Source organism: Lithobates pipiens, unplaced genomic scaffold, assembly GCF_037356315.1.
Source record: "Lithobates pipiens isolate NorthernLeopardFrog02 unplaced genomic scaffold, aLitPip1_a1.2 Scaffold_13, whole genome shotgun sequence".
NCBI lineage: Eukaryota > Metazoa > Chordata > Amphibia > Anura > Ranidae > Lithobates > Lithobates pipiens.
The window spans coordinates 424911356-424932312 of record NW_027507718.1 but is presented as its reverse complement, the minus strand read 5'-3'; the positions used below and the strand labels follow the sequence as shown (position 1 = coordinate 424932312).

Here is a 20957-nt window from a genome sequence, read left to right as displayed (position 1 = left end):
GTGCACTACACAGCCTGAGCTATGATTGGCCACAGGCAGGATGCCTGTGGCCAATCATGGCTCTCCTCGCTGCCGGCGCTGCGATTGGCCAAGCATGCGGGGTCACAGTGCATGCTTGGCCAATCATCGGGCAGCAATGCACTGCGCCAACGCAGTGCATTGTGGTCCGCGCGCGCGTCACTCGAATTTTGACGCGAACGGCCAAAACGTTCGGAATTCGCCGAACGCACGAACAGCCAATGTTCGAGTCGAACGTACGTTCGACTCGAACACGAAGCTCATCCCTACTTGTGAGTACAGGCCTGAGTGGAGAAGCCCAGTGACTGCTGTTGCTGTTAACCCCTGGTGCACTAATACTAAGGCCTGCTTGGCCTGGAACATTGCTTATGGTGTGACAATGATGTTCATTCCCTGTCCTACTGCTGAAGGGATTGTTCTAGGAAGCAGCTGCAAAAAGAAGAGTGCACTCTCATTACTATTCAGTGTTTTGGAGTATCCCACTATATTCTATATATGTACTATATTCCCGCCTTTGTTATTTTGCAAAGCCAATATACTTGTGTGGTTTAGCCAATTATTTTCTGCATATTAGATCTTTGTGACCACACAACCGCGGTTGTGGCAGGGAGGCTTCCTCTGCCTACATACTGGGGTTGATTTACTAAAGGCAAATCCACTATGTACTACAAGTGCACTTGGAAGTGCAGCCACTGTAGATCTAAAGGGAAGATCTAAAATGAGGGGAAGCTCTGCTGATTTAACCATCCAATCATGTGCAAGCTAAAATGCTGTTTTTATTTTCCTTGCCCCCATCAGATCTACAGCGACTGCACTTCTCAGTGCACTTTCTGTGCACTTTCTAGTGCAAAGTCGATTTTTCTTTAGTGAATAAGCCCCACTGTGTGCTAAAAGTTGTCCCTATTTATCATTCTAGAAAGTTGGACGATATGAAGCTGTCACCAGAACAAGTGATGCAATTGGAAGATTTCCCCTATATTCCGGTTCTGGTGAGAGCTCAAAAGTTTGTATTTTCCATTTTAGTCCCAATCACCAGGACAAACAAATGACAAAAAACTCTCTATCAGGGACACAAACAGCATTAAAAACACAACAGCTGTTCTAACCAATCACTGTTCTATTAATATTTTAAAGAATGTGTTGCCATTATATACACTTTAACCTAATATTTTGTACAGAGTACCACTGTCCTTTGTTTATTATGTATTACAACCATTGCAGGTGTCATTATCCCACTTGATTGTCCCATTTCCAGGAATGACATCTTCCATTGTACACTATTATAGGGTTTCACAACCCGTTGGATCCAATGTAGATCTGAGTTCCTTCAAATCAGCAGCATGTTGTGTGTTAAAATAAAAAGGAACTATTAAACTCAACAGAATAACACTGCAGCTGGCTAAACATTAACTAAAGCAGTGCGGAAACAACAGAAGAATATCCTTTTCTTTTCTGCCCAACAATACAGAACAAAGCAGTTCCCATCATCAAATAAGATAGAAATTACTGAGCAGTTCGCTGTAGGAAAATATTGGTAAATGCCTTGTCTAGATATTACAAGGGGGTAGGGATGTGCTTACGATGCACAGCTGACCGCTTCATGCTGTAAGTGTGAATACCAGATGGCAGTGAACTGTCATGTAAGGCACAAATACAGCAATTCAGAAAAAGTATTATTATTTTGGGGGGGGGGGGCGTTAACCATTTATTTTTCAGTGAATTAAAGTAGATGTAAACCCAGTCACTTAAAGATAATAAACAATATCCCTATGCTGGCCATACACTATACGGAAAATATATTTTTCACCAAGTTGTTGCTAACTGTGTTTTTCTACCTCCCAGACCTCTCCCTTTCTCCCATCACTTCCCCTTGTTTGGAACAAGCAGTGCATATATGTTATGGTCATGTACACTGCTTTATAGACACTACCAATCCCATAATTCATCTTGGAAGGAAGAATGAGCGAGGCTGTTTTCCTACATAGAGTAGGACCATGGATAAGGAACGTAGCCACCCTCTAAGCCCCTGTACACACGGTCGGAGATTCTGCCAACCAAATCCATTGGATTTTGTCCGTCAGATTTAGTCTGATGGATTGTGTCCGAAACTGTTGCATACACACGGTTGGACTAAGTTGTCGAAAAATCAGATCTTTCAGAACGTGATGACGTAATTTCGTTACGATGGGACTACATTCAGGCTAGTAGCCAGTAGCTTTGATGTAGGAATTTGATCTGAGCATCCGACGGTATTGCCGCGCTGTCCCATTGATTTCAATGGGTAGGAGCGGTTTAGGAGCGGTGAATACACCGCTCCTTCACCGCCCCAAAGATGCGGCTAGCAGGACTTTTTTCACCGTCCTGCCAGCGCACCACTCCAGTGTGAAAGGGGCCGGTTTTTTCAGGTGCTACACAGGCACTACAACGCCTGAAAACCGCCCCAGTGTGAAAGAGGCCTTAGTGTCATTTAAGGCTCGTGTCAGCTTTATGATGTTAAAGTAATTTCAAAAGTAATCCACATTATTTTGAAATCTGCAGTTTTCTCTAAAATAATTTCAGGTGATCCTGCAATGAAGGTCTTATTGTAGGAACGTCCTGTAATAGAATGTCAAAGCTTTGTCCTGGGGGTGGGGGGGGGGGGTTGATTTACTAAAACTGGAGAGTGCAAAATCTGGTGTAGCTCTGCATTTTTTTTGTCAAAGCTTAATTGGACAAGCTGACGTTAGAAGCTGATTGGCTACACTGCACTGCTGCACCAGATTTTGCACGCTCCAATTCTAGTAAATCAACCCCTGTCTTCCAATTGTTGTAAACCTGTCATACACTCTCCCGATAGACCTCATTCTGCTGTTTTTATCATCAGGAGATCCTACTGGCTTGCAGCAGTTGCTGGATTGCATTTATTTAGGCCATACTATACAGATATTTTTACTTTTATATGGGCTTAGGTTGATTGAATTTCTTATTGTCTTTTTAAAGTTTTTTGTGTATTCTACATTATGGATGTAGTGCTACCCCTGCAGGGGCCAGTGGTATTATCTGGTTCTTCCCTAAAAGTACAGAGGTTGCCCATCCCCACAAGCACCATTACATTCACACCGGCTCCAGTAATTACTTAAGTAATGTGTCTTTTTAAAACTTATTGCTTGAAGAAGCTTATACAGGAGGCAGGTTAGGGCATGGGATACTTCAAAGCAATTAGCACTTAGCATCTAGAGGACAATGTTCTTCTTAAGTACATGTGAATGTTACAAATCCTCCACAGCTGAAGACTGGGAGGTAAATTTATAAACAGGCCTCACAATTGGGGATTTTGAGGCAAGTTCCTTTGGCATCTAGTTACCTTGCTCCTATGTGCAACTACTGGTAGCTAATGTTATTTCCAAAACACTACACAGCCACAGGGATCAATGTAGGGTCTTTACTCACAAGTCCCAAAGACAGCTGCCATCTTCTAGCTTCCTGTGGACACAGTCCAGTGTGTGAGACTTCCAGACCAGATCCCTTATGGTGAGGTTGTGCTATCAACTTCTTGGAAGATCCAGTAAGGCCCTCAACCCTGATATCTCTAAGGCCTCAAGAACAGCTGCACAGTCCATGGGCTGCCTGGGGGAACCCTGCTCTCCAGTGTCTCAGACTATTTAGTTACACACTGGTCCCCTTCTAGAAACTTCCTCCTCCAGGGATTGGCCGGAACCTGATAAATATTCAGGCTGGGTGATTTGAATCCCCTATCCTATGCTCTGGAAGCATCATCCAGAGGAGGGGGAAGGAATCAAACTCCCAGCCTGTGAAACCCTGAACAGGCCAGACAATTACTGCTCCTTTTATTACAAGGGAGCAAAATTTGCCTAACACTTAAGAGGGTGCTACATGGAGAATCCTCAGTAAAGAGTGGATGTTAGTTGGAATTGAGGATTCTGTTGGACATATGTTGTTCCTGGGCCTACAGCAGATAAAATAAGCCAGAATGCAATTTAACAGAAGCTTTGGCTTAAATATACCATATAAAATGTTTCCGCAGCTTGCACCAGTTGGTGGCCAGAGGGCTATGGGAAGCAGATTCTTGCATCAGCGTGTATGGGCACTGACAATCACAGACACCTATAAAATATTTGCTCTTTCATAAGAATTAAAATGAAGGCCTCTTAAGTCCTTTAGGGAAAGAGAGCCTTGACTGATGGGGGCATGACCAGGGCGGGTCGAAGTGACCGAGGGTTCACTAAGGATTGGTTGTGAAGGGGGACGTGCTGGGACTGAGCTCGGTAAAAGTGGCGCCCCAGGGGATTCTGGATCCTTCTGGATGCATGGTTGGAAGAGCTGCCCACCCTCCCGCCCTAATTTTTCTTTGGTATGTCACAGCTTGCTGCGGTTTTCTTGAACTTGCCAGCATAAAATGGCTGTAACGGGGATATGCTCTTGACGGAAATAAGAAGCAGACGGCCTTTCCAGCACTTATGGTAAGGACAGGCCCCTTTTTATCTCCTTCCCCTTTTTGGAATCATGTTCTCACATGACCGGCACTGTTTGAAAGTATTTAGATGTTATGTGTTGGATTTAATAGAGCTGCGGCCTTGCCCTTTCCAACTTAATAGTTGTAAGTGTGTTATTTAATGGGATGAAGTGGCAAGGGATAAAAGTCGGCCTTACAGATATGTTACAGTTAAGGTTGGGTTCACACTGCAGCGATGCGGGAACGCCGCAAATCCGCGGCGGGTTCCCGCATCGCATGCCTCCCGGCAGCAGTTCACACTGCCCTATGCGAACTGCTGGGAGTGTCAGTAAAACGTTAATGACACCCCCAGATTAGTTCGCATATCGCAGTGTGATCTGCAAACTCGGACAGGAATCGGATCGCATGGTGTGAACATCCATGCGATCCGATTCTGCTGCGGACCAAAAAAAGGGTCCTGTGCGAGTTTGGGGCGGGTGCGATGCGAATTCAGCCATACTATCTGTATGGCTGAACTTGCATCGCACAGAGATCGGATGTAATTTGCACTGCAGTGCGGTGCGAATCACATCCGGTTCTCGTAGCCGCAGCAGTGTGAACCCAGCCTTATGGTACATGGGCTCATTGCACCTAAGCAGTCATGATCGTTCAGCATTGTTTGGTAATTTAAAAGTGTTGCTATGTTAAGAATACATTCATAAAGGCTCTGTGATTGTAGCATTGAATGGACAAGAATTCTGTATACATTTGGAAATGACTCTACAGACTATTGTTCTTTAGTAGGAGGTGCGTCACCTACTGCACATGAACGACAAAAGACACAGCCATATTATGTTTTTATAGAATTACTTTCTTTGTCTATCATGATACATTTACATTTTAAACATACACTGAATGTGGTCCTGGAACTGCCAACATGGCAATGGAATCTTTGCAATGTCTTGTTTAGCTAAGGCTGTGACTTGAACACACGGTTTAATCCAAATATACATTAAAGTGCCTTTAAAATCAGTACATTTATTTTGGATGTTGCTAATTTCATAGCCATAATTTGTTGATTTTATTTGCAGTTTTACAAGTCCATGTGAAAAAAAAATGTAGTGTATTTTTTTAAATGAAAATATTTTGTAGCAAATATCACGCCAGCACACAATCTTATTAGTTAGGTTCTCTGCATTATGAATATCTATATTTAGGGGTTCTAAATTTATGAAAAATTTTAAAAAATGATTTTCAGCATGTGTATAAAAAATAAAGAAAATTGGTTTTGTATTAAAAGGGTTAAAGCAGAACTTCAGGTAGACATAAAGGCAAAACTAATATAACTCTACAATCATAATACATTCTTAGGCCCATTCACACTATGATGCATGACAGCAGAAAGTACGCATATGTGCTTTCTTTTTGCGCACTGCTGCGCTACCCGCATATGGCATCTTGTTTGTTTTCATAGGCTGCCCTACAAGTGACAAATAAAGAAAAGTAGCCCATGCACCTTTTGGGCTTTGCTGTGTGGAAAAACAAGTCTGCTTGCTGTGTTTTGGATGCCAATAAGTGCCACGTAATTAATAGCACTACAAACGTGACACATATTTTTGAACAAAACGGTATAGTGTTAATGCAGTGTAAATTTCTATTTTTAATACAAGTAGCGTAAATATCTGAGTTGCAATTGGTATCAGCCACCGTAAGGCATGGCTCAGGCTGAAAAAGGGAGAAGTCACACAAGAAGCAAAATAGTTATGCTGCAGTGCAAGAAACATGAAAAAAAGTCAGTGCGCTGCATCTCCATTCGCATGCTGGGGGAGGGACAAGACCTCTAAGTGTTACTGAACTGCGGCAGAGCAAAATCAGGTCACCTTCCCTACCAGACAGAACTGTGTTGTTTAGCAGAGCTGTGTAAAATTCAACTGGATCAACAGAATTGCACCTCATACAGCTCTCATTTATGTATTTTGTCTGTGTATTTAGCTTTTTGCCTGGAGTTCAGCTTTAATGTTGACATCTGACCCTAAGACGCCTTTCACACGGCAGCGCCACTAAAACAGCCCATCATGCTATGATGTCCATATGGACAAAAATCTCCTTGTTGAATCTATGCTATGAAGAATTAAGGCAAAAGGGGGTCCAACATGGTACTAGCAAGGTGTACCTAATAAAGTGACCAGTGAGTGTATATCACCACTCAATAAGGGGAAACTGTAACACACATTCCTACATATACTACATCTACAGAAACATATGAATATTCATGTCTCAGGGATTTGACATTTACTTTACAGCTAGTTAAATAGAAACAAAGGAGGGTGTGTGAGGTGTGTTCTAACACCAGTAGCCAGGAAATTTTTCAGCCAGAAAGTAAATGATTTGCATTAAAAGTACAGAAGCTGTCATTGTGACTGCAGAGAGGACCTCCTCCCAGAAAGACACCCGTGTCTGCACTTTGCATCTGTGGTGTAATGTGTGCTCAGGGTGGAATATTGACTGTGCAGTTACAGCAGATCACTTAAACATAGACAGAGGATAAGACACACACAGCGTGCACAGAAGATTGACATTAAAGCATCACTAGTGCATCCATGGAAATGCATAGTACCTAATATTAATCCATGGAAACACATAGTTTTTGATTTCACTTTTCAATTTGCAAGATAATTTTCTCAAGAGCTGAATGAGCTGACTCTCTAATGACATCCAACATACAATCAGGAGGAAGCAAAAAGGCTGTCTTTTTATTTTCCATGCATGTGATTGTGTAGCCTTGAAGAGTAAAATCTCACAACATTTATTAAGCTCTGGGGAAAATTCTATGGTATAGATTTTAAGGGGAACCCCGCGGCAAAATAAAAAAAATGGTGAGGGAGTCCCCCCAAAAATCCATACTAAACTCTTATCTGAGCACGCAACCTGGCAGGCCGCAGGAAAAGAGGGGTGGGTGAGAGAGCACTCCCCCTCCTGAACTGTACCAGGCCACATGCCCTCAACATGGGGAGGGTACTTTGGGGTACCCCCCCAAAACACCTTGTCCCCATGTTGATGGGGACAAGGGTCTCATCCCCACAACCCTTGCCCAGAGGTTGTGGGGGTCTGGGGCGGGGGGCTTAACGGAATCTGGAAGCCCCCTTTAACAAGGGGACCCCCAGGCCTCCCCCTGTGTGAAATGGTAACGGGGTACCCCTACCATTTCAGAAAAAAAGTGTGAAAATGGTAAAAAAAACACAAGACATGGCTTGTACTTGACAAGTACGACAAGTACTTTATTAAAAAATAAATAAATGTAATTGTCCCACAAAGTCCATTCATCTTCTTCTTCTCTCACTCCGACGGACCGAAAAAAAAAAAAAAAAAGAGCCATTCGACCCGTCTCCCATATGACGCGTCTTCGCTTTGGCAGCTCTTTTATATAATTTCCATCTGGAGGTGATACTGGAGTTAATTTACTAAAGGCAAATAGAATGTGCACTTTGCAAGTACAGTTGCACTCTGCAAAGGAATTTGCTCCAGAGCTTAGTAAAAGAGTATCCAATTACATGCAAGGAAAATACAAAACACAGCATATTTGCTTGCACATGATTGAATGATGGAAGTCAGCAGAGCTTCCCCTCATTTTCTAAGCTCTGGAGAAAATTCTCTTGCAGAGCGCAGCTTCACTTGCAAAGTGCCCATTCTATTTGCCTTCAGTAAATCAATCCCATTGAGTTCTAATACCTTTGAAAGAACTCCTAGTAGTCCCCTGAGCTTGTAATGTCACTTATTTCCAGGGTCCTTGTAGACATGGTCACTTTGCAGTTTCTACATATATACACGGAAAAAATAGAATACATTTTAGTAGAATACATTCTACTGACCAAATTGTTCAATCTAATGCAGAAGCTTACTGTGGTTCAAAGTACAGAAAAGAATTAGAATGCCTAGTGAGGTAGTCCAAAGCCCTACAGCTTTACACCGGATTATCGCACGGTTTCTAGAGGCACATTGGAGGAATTAAGGAATTACGTCTTCGTATGTGGTAGAACTGAAACATTATTTATGTGTTCATCAAAACTTTCTTTTCTTAGTTATGGATAGTGTTGGAAAGGATTAGAACCCCTATCAGGTTCTTCGCGCTATCTGGGTCTCTGTTGGGTCTCTGAGAGATTTACTCACATCCTGTAACTGCTGACAAAGTTCTACAAAAGGAACTCTCCAACACCCAGAAACAAAAATTGAATACTTTGTCTTCAGTGTAATAGGCTAAGGCTAGAAACCTTGTAAAATGATTATATCTGTATTTGTTCCTGTTGATTGTCTGGTGAAATCATTGTCAGCATAACAGAAAGAAGAGGAAAGTCTCTCTAGTCTAGTGGAGCTCAAATAGAGGAAAATCCCAACAGGAGTGCCCATCCTACTCCACTCTGTCTAAAATTATGAAAAAAAAGTTCTTGGATCTAAACCCAAGATTAAAGATGTTATATATTGCAGCTTAACAGTCCTTAGATGTGGTGGCTGCATTTGTTTTCTTTTTTCCTTTATTTTCACCTGGTGATCCTGCCAGTAACATGCTTCCTTTTCTACAGTGACAGCACACATTCATTGTATTGTATTTTTTGAGGTCACCTTTAGAAGATGGCAAGGATAAGGATAACAGTGCACCTCTCCCTCTCCTTATCTCCATAAGGCTCAGTTTACATATATGCAGCACCAGTTTCTCTGCAAAGTCCGATACGTTTTCCATTCATCGGTTCAGGTGCAATTCAGGTGCAAATTTGACACTGAAATCACACCTGAATCAGACTGAAAAATGCACAGGACCCTTTTAAAATTCGCACCGCAATCAGCCCGCATATGTGTGAACCGGCTCCATTGAAAGCCGGTCAGGTTCACATGTGATGCAGTTCAAAACTCATCTGATTCGCATATATGTGAACCGAGACTAACATAGGTGCTTAGTAGCTTACAGGAGAACTGTAATAACTGATAACAGTGCAGGAGAGACGGACTATACAGGAAGTGATCAGCTCACTTTTACTAATGGCAACCTTATAGCTCATATCCTTGGCACTGGAAAACCATGAACATTTTTGGGTTGGCTATAAACAGGGCTTTTTTTCAGCGGGAACGCGGGGGAACGCAGTTCCGGCACCTCCAGCACTGACTGTATGTAATGGAAAGAAAAACTGGGGTGTGCTGCTGGGTCTATTGATTGGGGGATCTATTCTGGTTGGAGGGGGTCTATTTTTGCAGGGGAGTCTATTGTTGCTGAGGAGGTCTAATGTTGCTGGTGGGGGACCTATTGTTGCTGAGGGTTGGTCTTAAATTGCTGGGGGGGGGCAGATGTTGCTGGGAGAGATCTACTGTTGAGGGAGGGATCTAATGTTGTTGGCTGACGGAGAGTCTATTGATGTTGGCTGAGGGGAGATCTGTTGTTGCTGCCAATAGTCTATTGTTAGTAGAGAGGAAATTGTTGCATATGGTCCATTATTGTTAAGGGGATCTATTGTTGCTGGTGTGGGGGCCTATTTTTTCTGGCTGCAGGGGATCCATTTTACTGCTTTTCTTGCTATCATTACCAAATTCCATACAAATTACTGAGCACCACAGGGTGGTAGCGGGTGGAACCAAGGAATAGGGCTCGGAGGTGGGTAGGGGTGGAGACAAGGGGGGACTCGGAAAGGGGGAGCTCCTGCACCTATTCTCTGAGAAAAAAAGCCCTGGCTATAAACAACCCAATTATTGCAAGTGATACACCAACTTAAGCATATTTATCAGACTTTAGACTTTAAATTGTTAGAGATATCCATTATAGCACATCAAATATTTACTAATTTGCTGGTAAATGGTAAAGTGTTTTAAAAAGTGTTTATAAAGTGGATATAAAGGTAAAATAATTTTTAACCTTAATTCATTCTTTGCATCAAAGTGGTTATAAACCCTTACATATAACCAGTGAAGTGCTGATCTCAGGTTATACACAAAGATGAAACAAATCCACCTATATAAGTTGTACCCAGTTATCAGCAGTCTTCTCTACAGCCGTTTAAAGTCCAGAAGTTATAAATCTTGTATGAGCTGTCAGAAAAACAGAGCAGAGAGCTGAAGTTACACTTTGCAGAGTTCAATGAGGAGAGCTCTGAGAGTTGATTGGAGGAAAGGGATACATACCCCCTCACACAGCATGCAGGAACAGATTTGAAGTTGTCCATCAACTGGAGGTCCCTCCCCTGTCACCTTTTTTCTCTTGGTGTCAGGAAATCTTGTCAGAAGTGATTCATGCTTATAGCAGAGGAATGAAGCAGCAGACAAAAATGGCACTTAGTGCCCCTCATTCAGACAAGTACACACTAGAGGGATATTCTTCGTTCATATTTCATGTCTGAGGTTTACAACCACTTTAAGGTAAAAAACCTTTCAAAAGTTGACCCCCCAGCCCCCTCCATAAAGCGTAAGTCCACCCTAACACTAAAATCCCTGCATCTACAGACACCCAGGATCTAATACTAACCTAGCCCTATAAAGAAGAAATCAGTATACATGCTTTTTTTGAAGCCGATCTGATCCAGTCTCCAGCGGCAGAAGCTTTGCAGAGGATACAGCTGACAATGGCTGGGAAATGAATGGGAAGTGACGTCACCCATAGAGTTACTATGGGGCATCCGTTGTGTCCTCTGCACCTGCCTTCACAGTAAAGCCGCAGCTGACAGCTCAGCATAGGATCTGGTCGGATTGGCTTCAAAACAGGTATGCATACGGATTTCTTCTTTACAGGATTAGATAGGTTAGTGTTAGATTGTGGATGTGTGTAGATGCAGGATTTTAGCATTAAGGTGAAATTCTACTTTACACACTTACCTGAGCCAAATCTCGATCCAGCCCTGACTATTGCATACATGATGACATCATGAATAAGCTTTGCCCTACATGTTTCGTGTTAGAATGCATCTTCAGGGGAGAGGAGCTTTTTTTTTATAAAAAAAAAAATATTAAACTTAGGCTTAACTGCAGCTAGCATTTTTTTTTTTTTTTTACTTACAGCAACAGTTGTTTTTTATTTTGGAAAGAAGTTGTAAAGCTGAAGTTTAGGTATGATCTTTATTGTATAGTTACAGTAGTCCAGCTTGGACCAGTTCAGAAAACAAATACAAATATTTCTGAGCTAAATTCCCCTCAATCCAAGCTGCTGTATAAATATATGGATGATATTTTAAAGGTGTATTTGTAACATACAGCGCTGCTCAAAAATAAATATATAAACAATTTATAATTCAGACCATAACAAAAACATAACATCTTCCACAAGGTGATAAATGAGATAGCAAACCTTTAATGTGCACTGGTGTGGTGCTCGATTCAAGTGTTATGCCCTGTACGAACAGTCGGAAATTCCCACGGAAAAGGTCCGGTCGGATTATATTGTCATCAAATCCAATCATGTGTGGGCTCTATCGGACTTTTCCGACAAAAAAATCCGATCTGACTTTTTCTGATCGTTTGTAGAGAATTCTGACAGACAAAGTGCCAAGCATGCTCAGATCAAATTACGAGACCAAAGCTATTGGCTACTAGCCTCTACGTAGTTCCGAACTATCAGATTTTCCGACAACTTTGTCCGACCGCATTTATGCAGCACAAGTTTCGGACAAAATCCATCAGAAGAAATCTGATGGATTTTGTGGTCGGAAATTCCGACCGTGTGTACAAGGCTTTAGCAGTCAGATCCTTAGTGCTGAGCTAAGCACTCTGTGAGCACCGCTCATTTGTTTTTAATATGATCTTATAAAGAAATTGTTTTATGCTATCAGCTTTTTACTCTTTTTGTACTTTTTTGAATGGGACCTTCTTTTCATGAGTGTTATAAGGATTGTAGGAACCAAGGGATTGATTGCTGAGCAATGTTACCCTGTGCTGTTTGACCATTTTGTATCAAGAGGTCAATAAAATCTGGTGATTGAGTTATACCACTGGTGTTCATCGTGAAGGGTGTGAAGCAAAGGCATTTTATCACACTGAAGATTTGCTAGCACATTTCACACCTTGTGGATGATGTTTGTTTAAACACTGCATGGTTTATGGACTTGATTTATTATATACAGTTGGAATGATTCTGCATAATTCAATTTTTTTTCTTTTACCACATCGCTCGTTGGGTGGATTATTGATGTATTGATTTGCTGCATCTTTATTGATTTACATGGCATTTTTGTCATGCATTATTAATTTTTTTTATATATATGTATTGATGTATTGGTTTACTGCACCTCTTTTTAATTGTATAGATTTTTTTTTATAGTAAGAATTATTTGTTTTTTATTTATTTATTTTTGGCTGTATGTATGGTATGTATGAGCTGTATGTTGCACAAACAGTTTGCGCCAATGTAAGTATGTATATTTCATACCTGATGATCCCTGTGTAGGCTGCAAATCACTGTAGTGGTTGCCACTACTACAGTGATAGCAGCTGTTTCTAAGGTCCAGGACTGAGGGCAGGGCTGGATTGGCCTACCAGGATAGCTGGAAATTTCCCAGTAGGCCGCCTGCTCTGGGGCTGCGTTGAGCTGTAGCTGCGACCACCCGGCTGTCGGCCCAGTTTTTCCAACCGCCTGTAAATTTATGGGTAGCCCATAAATTTCTTCTGTCTATTTTAGGGCTGCCTATAAATGCCTGTTACAGGCATCCATAAAAAACATGGCTGTGGGCTGACATGTCAACTGCGCATGCGCCGTTCCAAAGCCGGTCTCGAGAAAGGAGTGTATGCTAGTAATAGATTGTAGAATGCATGTATTTTTTGTTTGTTTTTTTTTGCTTATAACTACATTTGAAAGCACCTTAAAGTATACTTAAGGTGTGCTAACATGGCATCTTAACGAATGTTGATGTATGTAATTTGGCACCCCTTAAATTACAAAACTGTATTTTGAACCAGGGCCTTCAATGACAGTCAAACCAATGACTGTCTCTGCCTTTTCTTCTCCTCTTTACTTTCCGTACTCATTTCTTTGCCTTCTTATATGATACATAGTATTAATACATAACACGTTTGACATGTTTTAGCATTGTTTGAAATGAAAGTGAGCATGCAAGTAGATCTCTATCAACTAACTGATAAGCTTAGCACACTGCTTTTATGCCAAATAAATAATTATAGTTAGCAAATTGAAATAGGTGTTGGGCAGTAAGAAGAACATGAAATTGTTCCTTGTGAATGTCTGCTTTTTTCTTTTCTCTGGTAAGAAAATAAAGGCAACCATGAATTAGAATTTTCAGAAAATAGAAAATGTTCATCTTGACCTGTAAATGCCATACTAAATAACTTTGGGTAGAACAGTAGAACAAAGTCTAACTAGAACAGCTGAACTAAAATGTGGTTAAAACAGAACACTTTCTCGATCAACATTGACTATTTTTAATCCTTATGCTGCTAGTATTAGTAAATAGATAGGAAAGTATATCCTATTTACTTGTTCAAACTTTTTTTTTCAGTTACTTTCTGGTTTCCTAGGGATCCCATGAGTCTTTAGGAGGGGTTTTCTTCTGTCTGCATGCTTGAGCTAGGGGCAGATGGATTCCAGGAGATACTGTAAATGTTACATGAATCACCTGCCCTTACCCAAGAAGACCATGACCAGAAATGCTAGGGAGTGTTTTTCAAAGTCATTTATCAGCAAAATAAAGCATGGAGACAGGGATGGATGGGTGAATTTGCTTTGACTATAAAAATAAATTGAATAGCATTTTTGGTTTGTGGTGTTCAGATGCAGTGTAGTTCTGCTTTAAGTAATTTACATCCTGTATGTTCATTAATATGCTTAAAGACCCAGTCGCATTGCAGCACCATAGCACCTGATTTCGAGGGACAGTCCCTGATTTGGAGCAATGTCCCTCTGTCCCTCTTTCCCCCTCATTTGTCCCTCATTTTGGTCTGATCTATATAGTTGTATATTAAAATACACTTTTTATCTTTCAAAAAGTCTTTCCCAGTACTAAACCTTTAATCCAAATTCTAAATTGCTGCATTTGTAAATGTTAGAAGTCAATATAAAGGAATAGTAGTGCTAAAATAAGTCCCTTGTGGATTAAATTAACCTTTTTTTTGTTAATTCTCCTTTAAGGGGGTGTGTCAGGGGGCATGCCCTTTCCCAACATATGTTTTCTAGTAGGTGTCCCTCATTCCCATGTCAAAATGTTGGGAGGTATGCAGCACATGTGAACCCGAATCAAGCATTCTGTAATGCTGTTTGTCCGACTGTATATCTCCTTTGGGCCACTTCTGCCAAGTAGAACTTTACAGTGATGGTCATTGTGGGTGAAAGCTTCAGCATTTTCTTTTTTTTACAATAAAGCAAAGAAAAAAGTGTAACGTGCAACAGCAGCACTGCTGATTGGAGAAGGATGGCACAGCAGCAAAATGATTAGTCTTCTATTTATTATCTCCGCCAGTCAGCATGTTCACTGTCAGCACATTTGCGCTTTAGAAAAGCCTCACTGGAACTGATTATTGTTCTCTTGTCTAAGTGCTGCTATACAGGATGCCTATATTTAAAAGAAAGAGCTTTTCGGCTTACCTTCCCATTGGCTGGTGTCTCTTACCTCCCCTCTGTTGCAGCACTGCTGTGTCTTTCAGTGTCTTCTGCATTTAAAGCGTAAAGAGTAAACCCGCTAACTTAAAAAAAAAATTTATTTTACACCTGGAAGGGAAAAGGCATAATGAGCTACCTCATTATGAAATACTTACCTTAGAACGAGGTGCCGGCATCTCACTCAGTCCACGCCGAGGGAGCTGACGTGTTTATTCGGCATTTCTTCCGGGTATCGCAATATAACACTGTTAGTGGCCAGAGCCACAATGTCGTCACTCCTGAGCATGTGCGCAGGAGTTTTCTTAACCGGCAGGGCCTGGTGTCTGCTGGACTTTCAGCCGAGAATCCCCAGTGTGCATGCGCCACTGAAGTCAGCGGCTCAATCCGAGGGGAATATGTATGGTTTAGGAGATATTCTTTTTACTTACAGGTAAGCCTTATTATAGGCTTAGCTGTATGTCAAAGTTAAAAATGTAACTATACAACCACTTTAACACTTCCTATGTAAGATGCCTGTGTGCCCTGCTGTGCACCATTGTCACATCCTCAGATGCTTTACTGTGACACAGGGGTTGGAGAAGGGAGACACATTGATTGATGGGACACCAGTGCTGATCCGAACCTCCCTGGGGCCCTAAGCAAAATTCTGCTAAGGGGCCCTCTACCTGACCTGTGATGCCATGAGCTATGTAAAGCATTGCCATACAGTCACACCTGACACTTACATCAGGGTCCCCAGAGAGCCCCCCCCTTACATCGGGGCCCCCAGAGAGCTGCCCCCTACATTAGGGTCCCCAGAGAGCCTCCCCTTACATCAGGGTCCCCAGAAAGCCTCTCCTTACATCAGGGTCCCCAGAGAGCCCCCCTTACATCAGTGTTCTCAGAGACCCCCTCCCTACATCAGAGTCCCCAGAGAGTCTCCCTACTTACATCAGGGTCCCCAGAGAGCCTTCCCCTACATTAGGGTCCCCAGAGAGCCTCCCCTTACATCAGAGTCCCCAGAAATTTTGACTTCCATGGACCCTTTGAAAAAGTCACGTGTCTGTGACGCAAAGCGTCAGGGAGGAGCCAGGTGTTACGATCGTCACTTCCGGCCGCGGCCAAAACTGGAAGTTCCTTTGTTTACAAGCGCGGAATTCGAAATTATATGTGAGTGGATATTTTTGTTATCTTTAATAAATGATGCGGTTTTACACATGAGAGTCCCCTTTCTTCCCTTATGATCACTGGCATTGGAATACTTTGTGAGGTGGAATTATTGAGAAGGAGCCATATCATCTATTTCCCCTACATGTGAATTTGACCCTGCGGGGTCTATCATTGAGGTGAAAGGCTGGGGGAAACGGGGGGTGCACTGGTGGAGCACTGAAGGTGGATTGTTCCACATGTTTGTGAAGCACGTTTTCATCTGAGTGAACACGGCATGTTTTCATCAGCACGCTTGTATTTAATCTCTCTCTTTCCTGGGTGGTGGATGCACACATTGTGGTGACTCCTTAAGTCAACACCCCTGGGTATCGTTTTACAAGCATATGTGAACAAATTGGTGTTTGAATCACTAATGGGCTAATACAACTAATGTTGGTTTCATATTTTTTGCACACTGTACATTATTTTACTTTTGTCACTAATCAGTTGATGATGTTTAGGTCATTTGTTTAGGTCATTTGGTTGTCCATGGAAGTCAAAATTCACACTGTACACTATATTACGTTGATATGTTTATATTCAATATAAAATTTTTAGCGCTGCACTTTTTTATCATTACTGATTCATGTTACTGTTTATGTTGCATACATCCACACTCTAAAATTAAGCTTTTTCCTCTCTAGTTTTCATGCCTGTTATTAAAGCAGTTGTATACCCACAAAAAAAAAAGAACTGTAAGGCAAAGGCATAATGACCTAATATACTTACCTTAGAACTAAGTGTCGGCATCGCATCCCGGTCACCGTCGAGGGAGCTGACATTTTCGCCTCTGTGTTTCTTCCAGAAATGACATTACTCCCACGCATACGCATGGGGTCTAATTTCCGGCAAGGAGCTCTGATTTTCTGGTGGCATCCACCGGACCTTCAGAGCACATGCACAGCTGATGTCAGGGGCTGCATGCAAGGTGAGTATCTCCTAAACCGTACAGGTTTAGGAGATATTCATTTAACCTACAAGTAAGCCTTATTATTGGCTTACTTGTAGGTAAAAATGTGCTAAAGGGGTATACAACCACTTTAAAGAGCTATGTAACCTTTGCTGTCAGTCCACACATTTAAGGCTTCTTATTAAATCCCAAAAGCTCTAATCTAGCCTTCTGTTTTCTGACAAACTAATTTTTACTGAACAGTAATTATTGGTTCTGAAAATGTTTTTTTCTGGCAGTTATACTTGTAGCTAGTGAAGTTTTATGTATATTTACACTTAACAAAAAACTCTTGTCCAAGCATGCATTCACTAAATAATAGATGTATTTCTAGTCAGTATTGTACAATACAGTAGATCAGCAGAACGTGGTAACAGGCTACTGAAAAAAGTAACAGCCTTCACCTCAAACTGCATGACTTCTGCTTTAACGAGAAAAGTGACAAAGAGCTACAAGGCAGGGGGTAGCCCTGGGCCTTTAAATGTAACTGGCAAAGAAAATCACTCTTTTTAAAGCACCACAATCCTAAATAAAGAACTGAATCGCAAATAAAAATACAAACTCTATTAAATTGTATAAGAAAACCTTAACCTATAAACTTATTAAAGACCATTTATGCAAAATCTCTGATATTATTAGGCCCTTCTCAAACATATAAATATGTTCCTCAAGTTAAAGCAAAAAAGTGAGCTCATGATAGGTTAAAACAATCCGTTATCAGAACATCTTAAAAATATATAAAACATCAAGTATCTAGACATGCCCAAAGCTTGAATGAAGTGAATAAGCGAAGGGCATACATGACAGGGTGGAAGGAAAACCAGTAGTGGGTTAAATTAGTGGTTAGGGTATGAAAAGTCAGGACTCTTACCCTATTGGCCGAGCAGACAGGGTGATTGTGAGGAGCAGAAGAGATAATGGGTGGAGGGCAGAAGTGAAGGGGTTTCATTTGCAGATTGGAAATTGTAGGAGGAACACCCCTCCCTCTCACCCTGGTGATGTTGTTTTGACATTTTTTTTGGCTGATGAGGGTGGACATTGGTGGTCGGGGACCTTGAGGAGGGTGTAAACATGGTGTCTAGTGATAAAACGGTGGGACCCATCTCAGGTGTGGAGTCCTCTGGTTGGTCTTGTTCAGTTTAGACTGACCGTGTAGTGTACGGTGGTAGGGGTATGTGGTCAGTTAGGATAGTGCTCGAAGGAGATAGTCCTCGAGTCAGACTCCAAAGTTCTGGGAGATAGTGTTGTCAAGGATCTGCAACCATTCTTTGATCTGGATTGTTTATGACTGTTTTATGTTTTCTGTTATTTATGATTTTTGTTTAATAAAAGGCCGAACCAGGCATTTACCGGACATTTAACTCTAATGGGGATTTGGTGTCCTTATTTAAAGATAAGGGGGTGGTGATGGGTGCATTTGTGCTATGTAAATAGTAAACAAGTGGGATCGATCCTAGTCAAGATCGTGATTCAAAAAGATCCCCTAAACTACACTATACAATACAATAAATCAAGTGCAATTGTAGAAAGATGTAAAGCCACCCCCTATCATGTAATACACATATGATTTAAAAAAAATATATTACAAGTATTTAAAAAATGCTAAGATTAACTACTACTAGCTATACTAATGCCTGTATACATTAAACCTTTACAGACACATAGATTGGTGTACTGTGATAAAATGCATTTGTGTGTTTTATTGCTTTAATGATATTTTTTTTTGGCCCCAAAATGAATAATATTGCAGGTTATGCAATCTGCAATTTCCATAACCAGCTGCATTGCAGTAGAGAGAGATAGCAATGGGTTTGATTAATTTTTATCACCGTTGCATGACTATAGAGTTCCATTAAAGTAGAATTAACATTAGAATATTTCAGAGAATTAGAAACCATTGTCAAGTTTTATTTTCAGGCATCTCTGTCCAACTGGGGAGCATTTCTCCTCACTTCCTGTACCAGAACTAGAACTGTAAGCGACAGGAAATTCCTCCAAGGTGAGGCAACCCCTGGTTGTCACGGGGGTCACCAGAACCAGTGTCCCTATCAGCAGATTTACCCTCTATTGCTGTTCTGGGGTCAACCTAAGATTTCCTTTTAAAATCACTTTCAATAATAACTGTTAGCATGACAAAGAGAGGGTGAATCTCCATAATGGGGACACAGACAGCAGAAAAAGAAAAACCTCACAGGTCTTCTAATTCTTCTCCACTCTATTCAAAACCAAATAAAGTATTGCCTTTAGTTATACTCTGACATTGTATTCTATGTTCTGATAGTTAAACATGTTTCTCTTTCCAGGCATAACAGGTGGCTCCCATGTGTTAATCTTTAATGGGATACAAGGCAGGTAGGCTACAATTTAGTCATCTTCTGCTTATACTTTTCACACTTCTTTAGGTCTGTTTAGTATTATGGATGGAACATTTCTTCTTCTTCTCTCTTCGTTTGCTTTACATTCCTTTTCTCATCTTACCTTTTTTTCCCTTTTTCCCATTTCTTATTTATCACTAGTTAAAATAATGCATCTAGCCACTTGAATTTCTTAGAAACGTTTATTGCTGTCCTCTGTCTTTTTCCTACAAATGGACACTGAGATATGTTGTAATGTATGTGCTAAGCTGTACTTTACTGTGGGCTCACATTTTAATCAAAAGCTTTGTAAAAGAATAATGCAACTTGGCACATTGTTTGTGTTTCCTTAAGGTACTGAGACACCTTGCCCAGATGGGGTGCAATTGCTGTAGAATGCTGAACAGGTAAGATTGTACTTGTTATAAAATCTATCTTTTAAGCGGATCTCCAACATTGACCAATACACAGAAATATAATATGGAGGATGACTATATCACACATAATGAAAAATCATTTGCTAACAATACTTAGGGCACCAAACATTTTGGTACAGAGGATTTGGTGCATTGCACTTTTTCAGGATAATTAGATATTGTTGGAAGCGGTATTAAACCAAATATTGCAGCTTACAAATTCTTAGATGTGGTGGCTGAATTTGTTATTTGTTTTTTTACAGGTTTTTGCCTTTATATTCACCTGGCAATCCAGCCACAAAGTCTGTTATTTGTCTACTTCCTTTAACAGACCAAAATGTCCAGCAAAATTGGTAGTTAGCGGGTCGGGACAAACCATTAAACACTGACAGGGGTGCTTTTATTCATTTACTGTATGCAAAACCTTTATTCCAAAAGGAAAAAAAGTTGCTGTAACTCCTTAAAAAAGTCTTACCAGAAATTAAAGTTTAATTTGTTCCATAGTCCTAAGTCTAAATCTGCTAGTGCATATTGCAGTACCCTCTCCCCAGGCTGACAATGCTGCTGTCCAAATGTGCCTCCACTGCTTCTCCAGTGGAGTGGAGATACCCCAAAACGGGAAGTGTGTTGCTGGTTGGATCACCAGATAAATAACATTTTGGCTTTAGATTTAATACTACTATTATTTTAGAGTTACTTTTTAGGTTTAAAGCCCATCTCAATTTGTTTGAGACTTGCTCGCTCCACTAACCCCCACCCAACAACCAATTAAAATGAAAACACCTTAGGATGTAAAAAAATGTTGCTATTACAATCACTTAATTTTTTTTCAGCCTCTGAATGTCCCTCTGTTACCCTATGTGGTCATGCACACATAGGCATGTACAGGCATAGTAGAAGAAGAGCATATAGAGGCTGAAAAAACAAATCACTTGCACATTCAGTAGAGAAGTGTTTGAGCAGAAAAAAATACATGTAAACATGCCTGAATGCTAGATGTATTTTGCGCTTCCAAAGGCCAGAA

General features: G+C 41.0%; 1 protein-coding gene across 3 annotated transcripts in view; it reads left to right on the top strand.

Moving 5' to 3' along the window:
- PGCKA1 (PDCD10 and GCKIII kinases associated 1) overlaps positions 1–20957 on the top strand; it is a 118718-nt gene that overhangs the window by 87985 nt on the left and 9776 nt on the right. For 2 of the 3 annotated variants that reach the window (XM_077477658.1, XM_077477657.1), the window contains exons 2-3: positions 19467–19515; positions 19872–19924. In XM_077477658.1, the coding sequence (XP_077333784.1) occupies positions 19893–19924 (32 nt within the window). In that variant the 5' untranslated portion in view covers positions 19467–19515; positions 19872–19892. Of the gene's footprint in view, positions 1–934; positions 1008–19466; positions 19516–19871; positions 19925–20957 lie in introns of all 3 variants that reach the window. The other variant, XM_077477659.1, reaches the window with a different exon arrangement.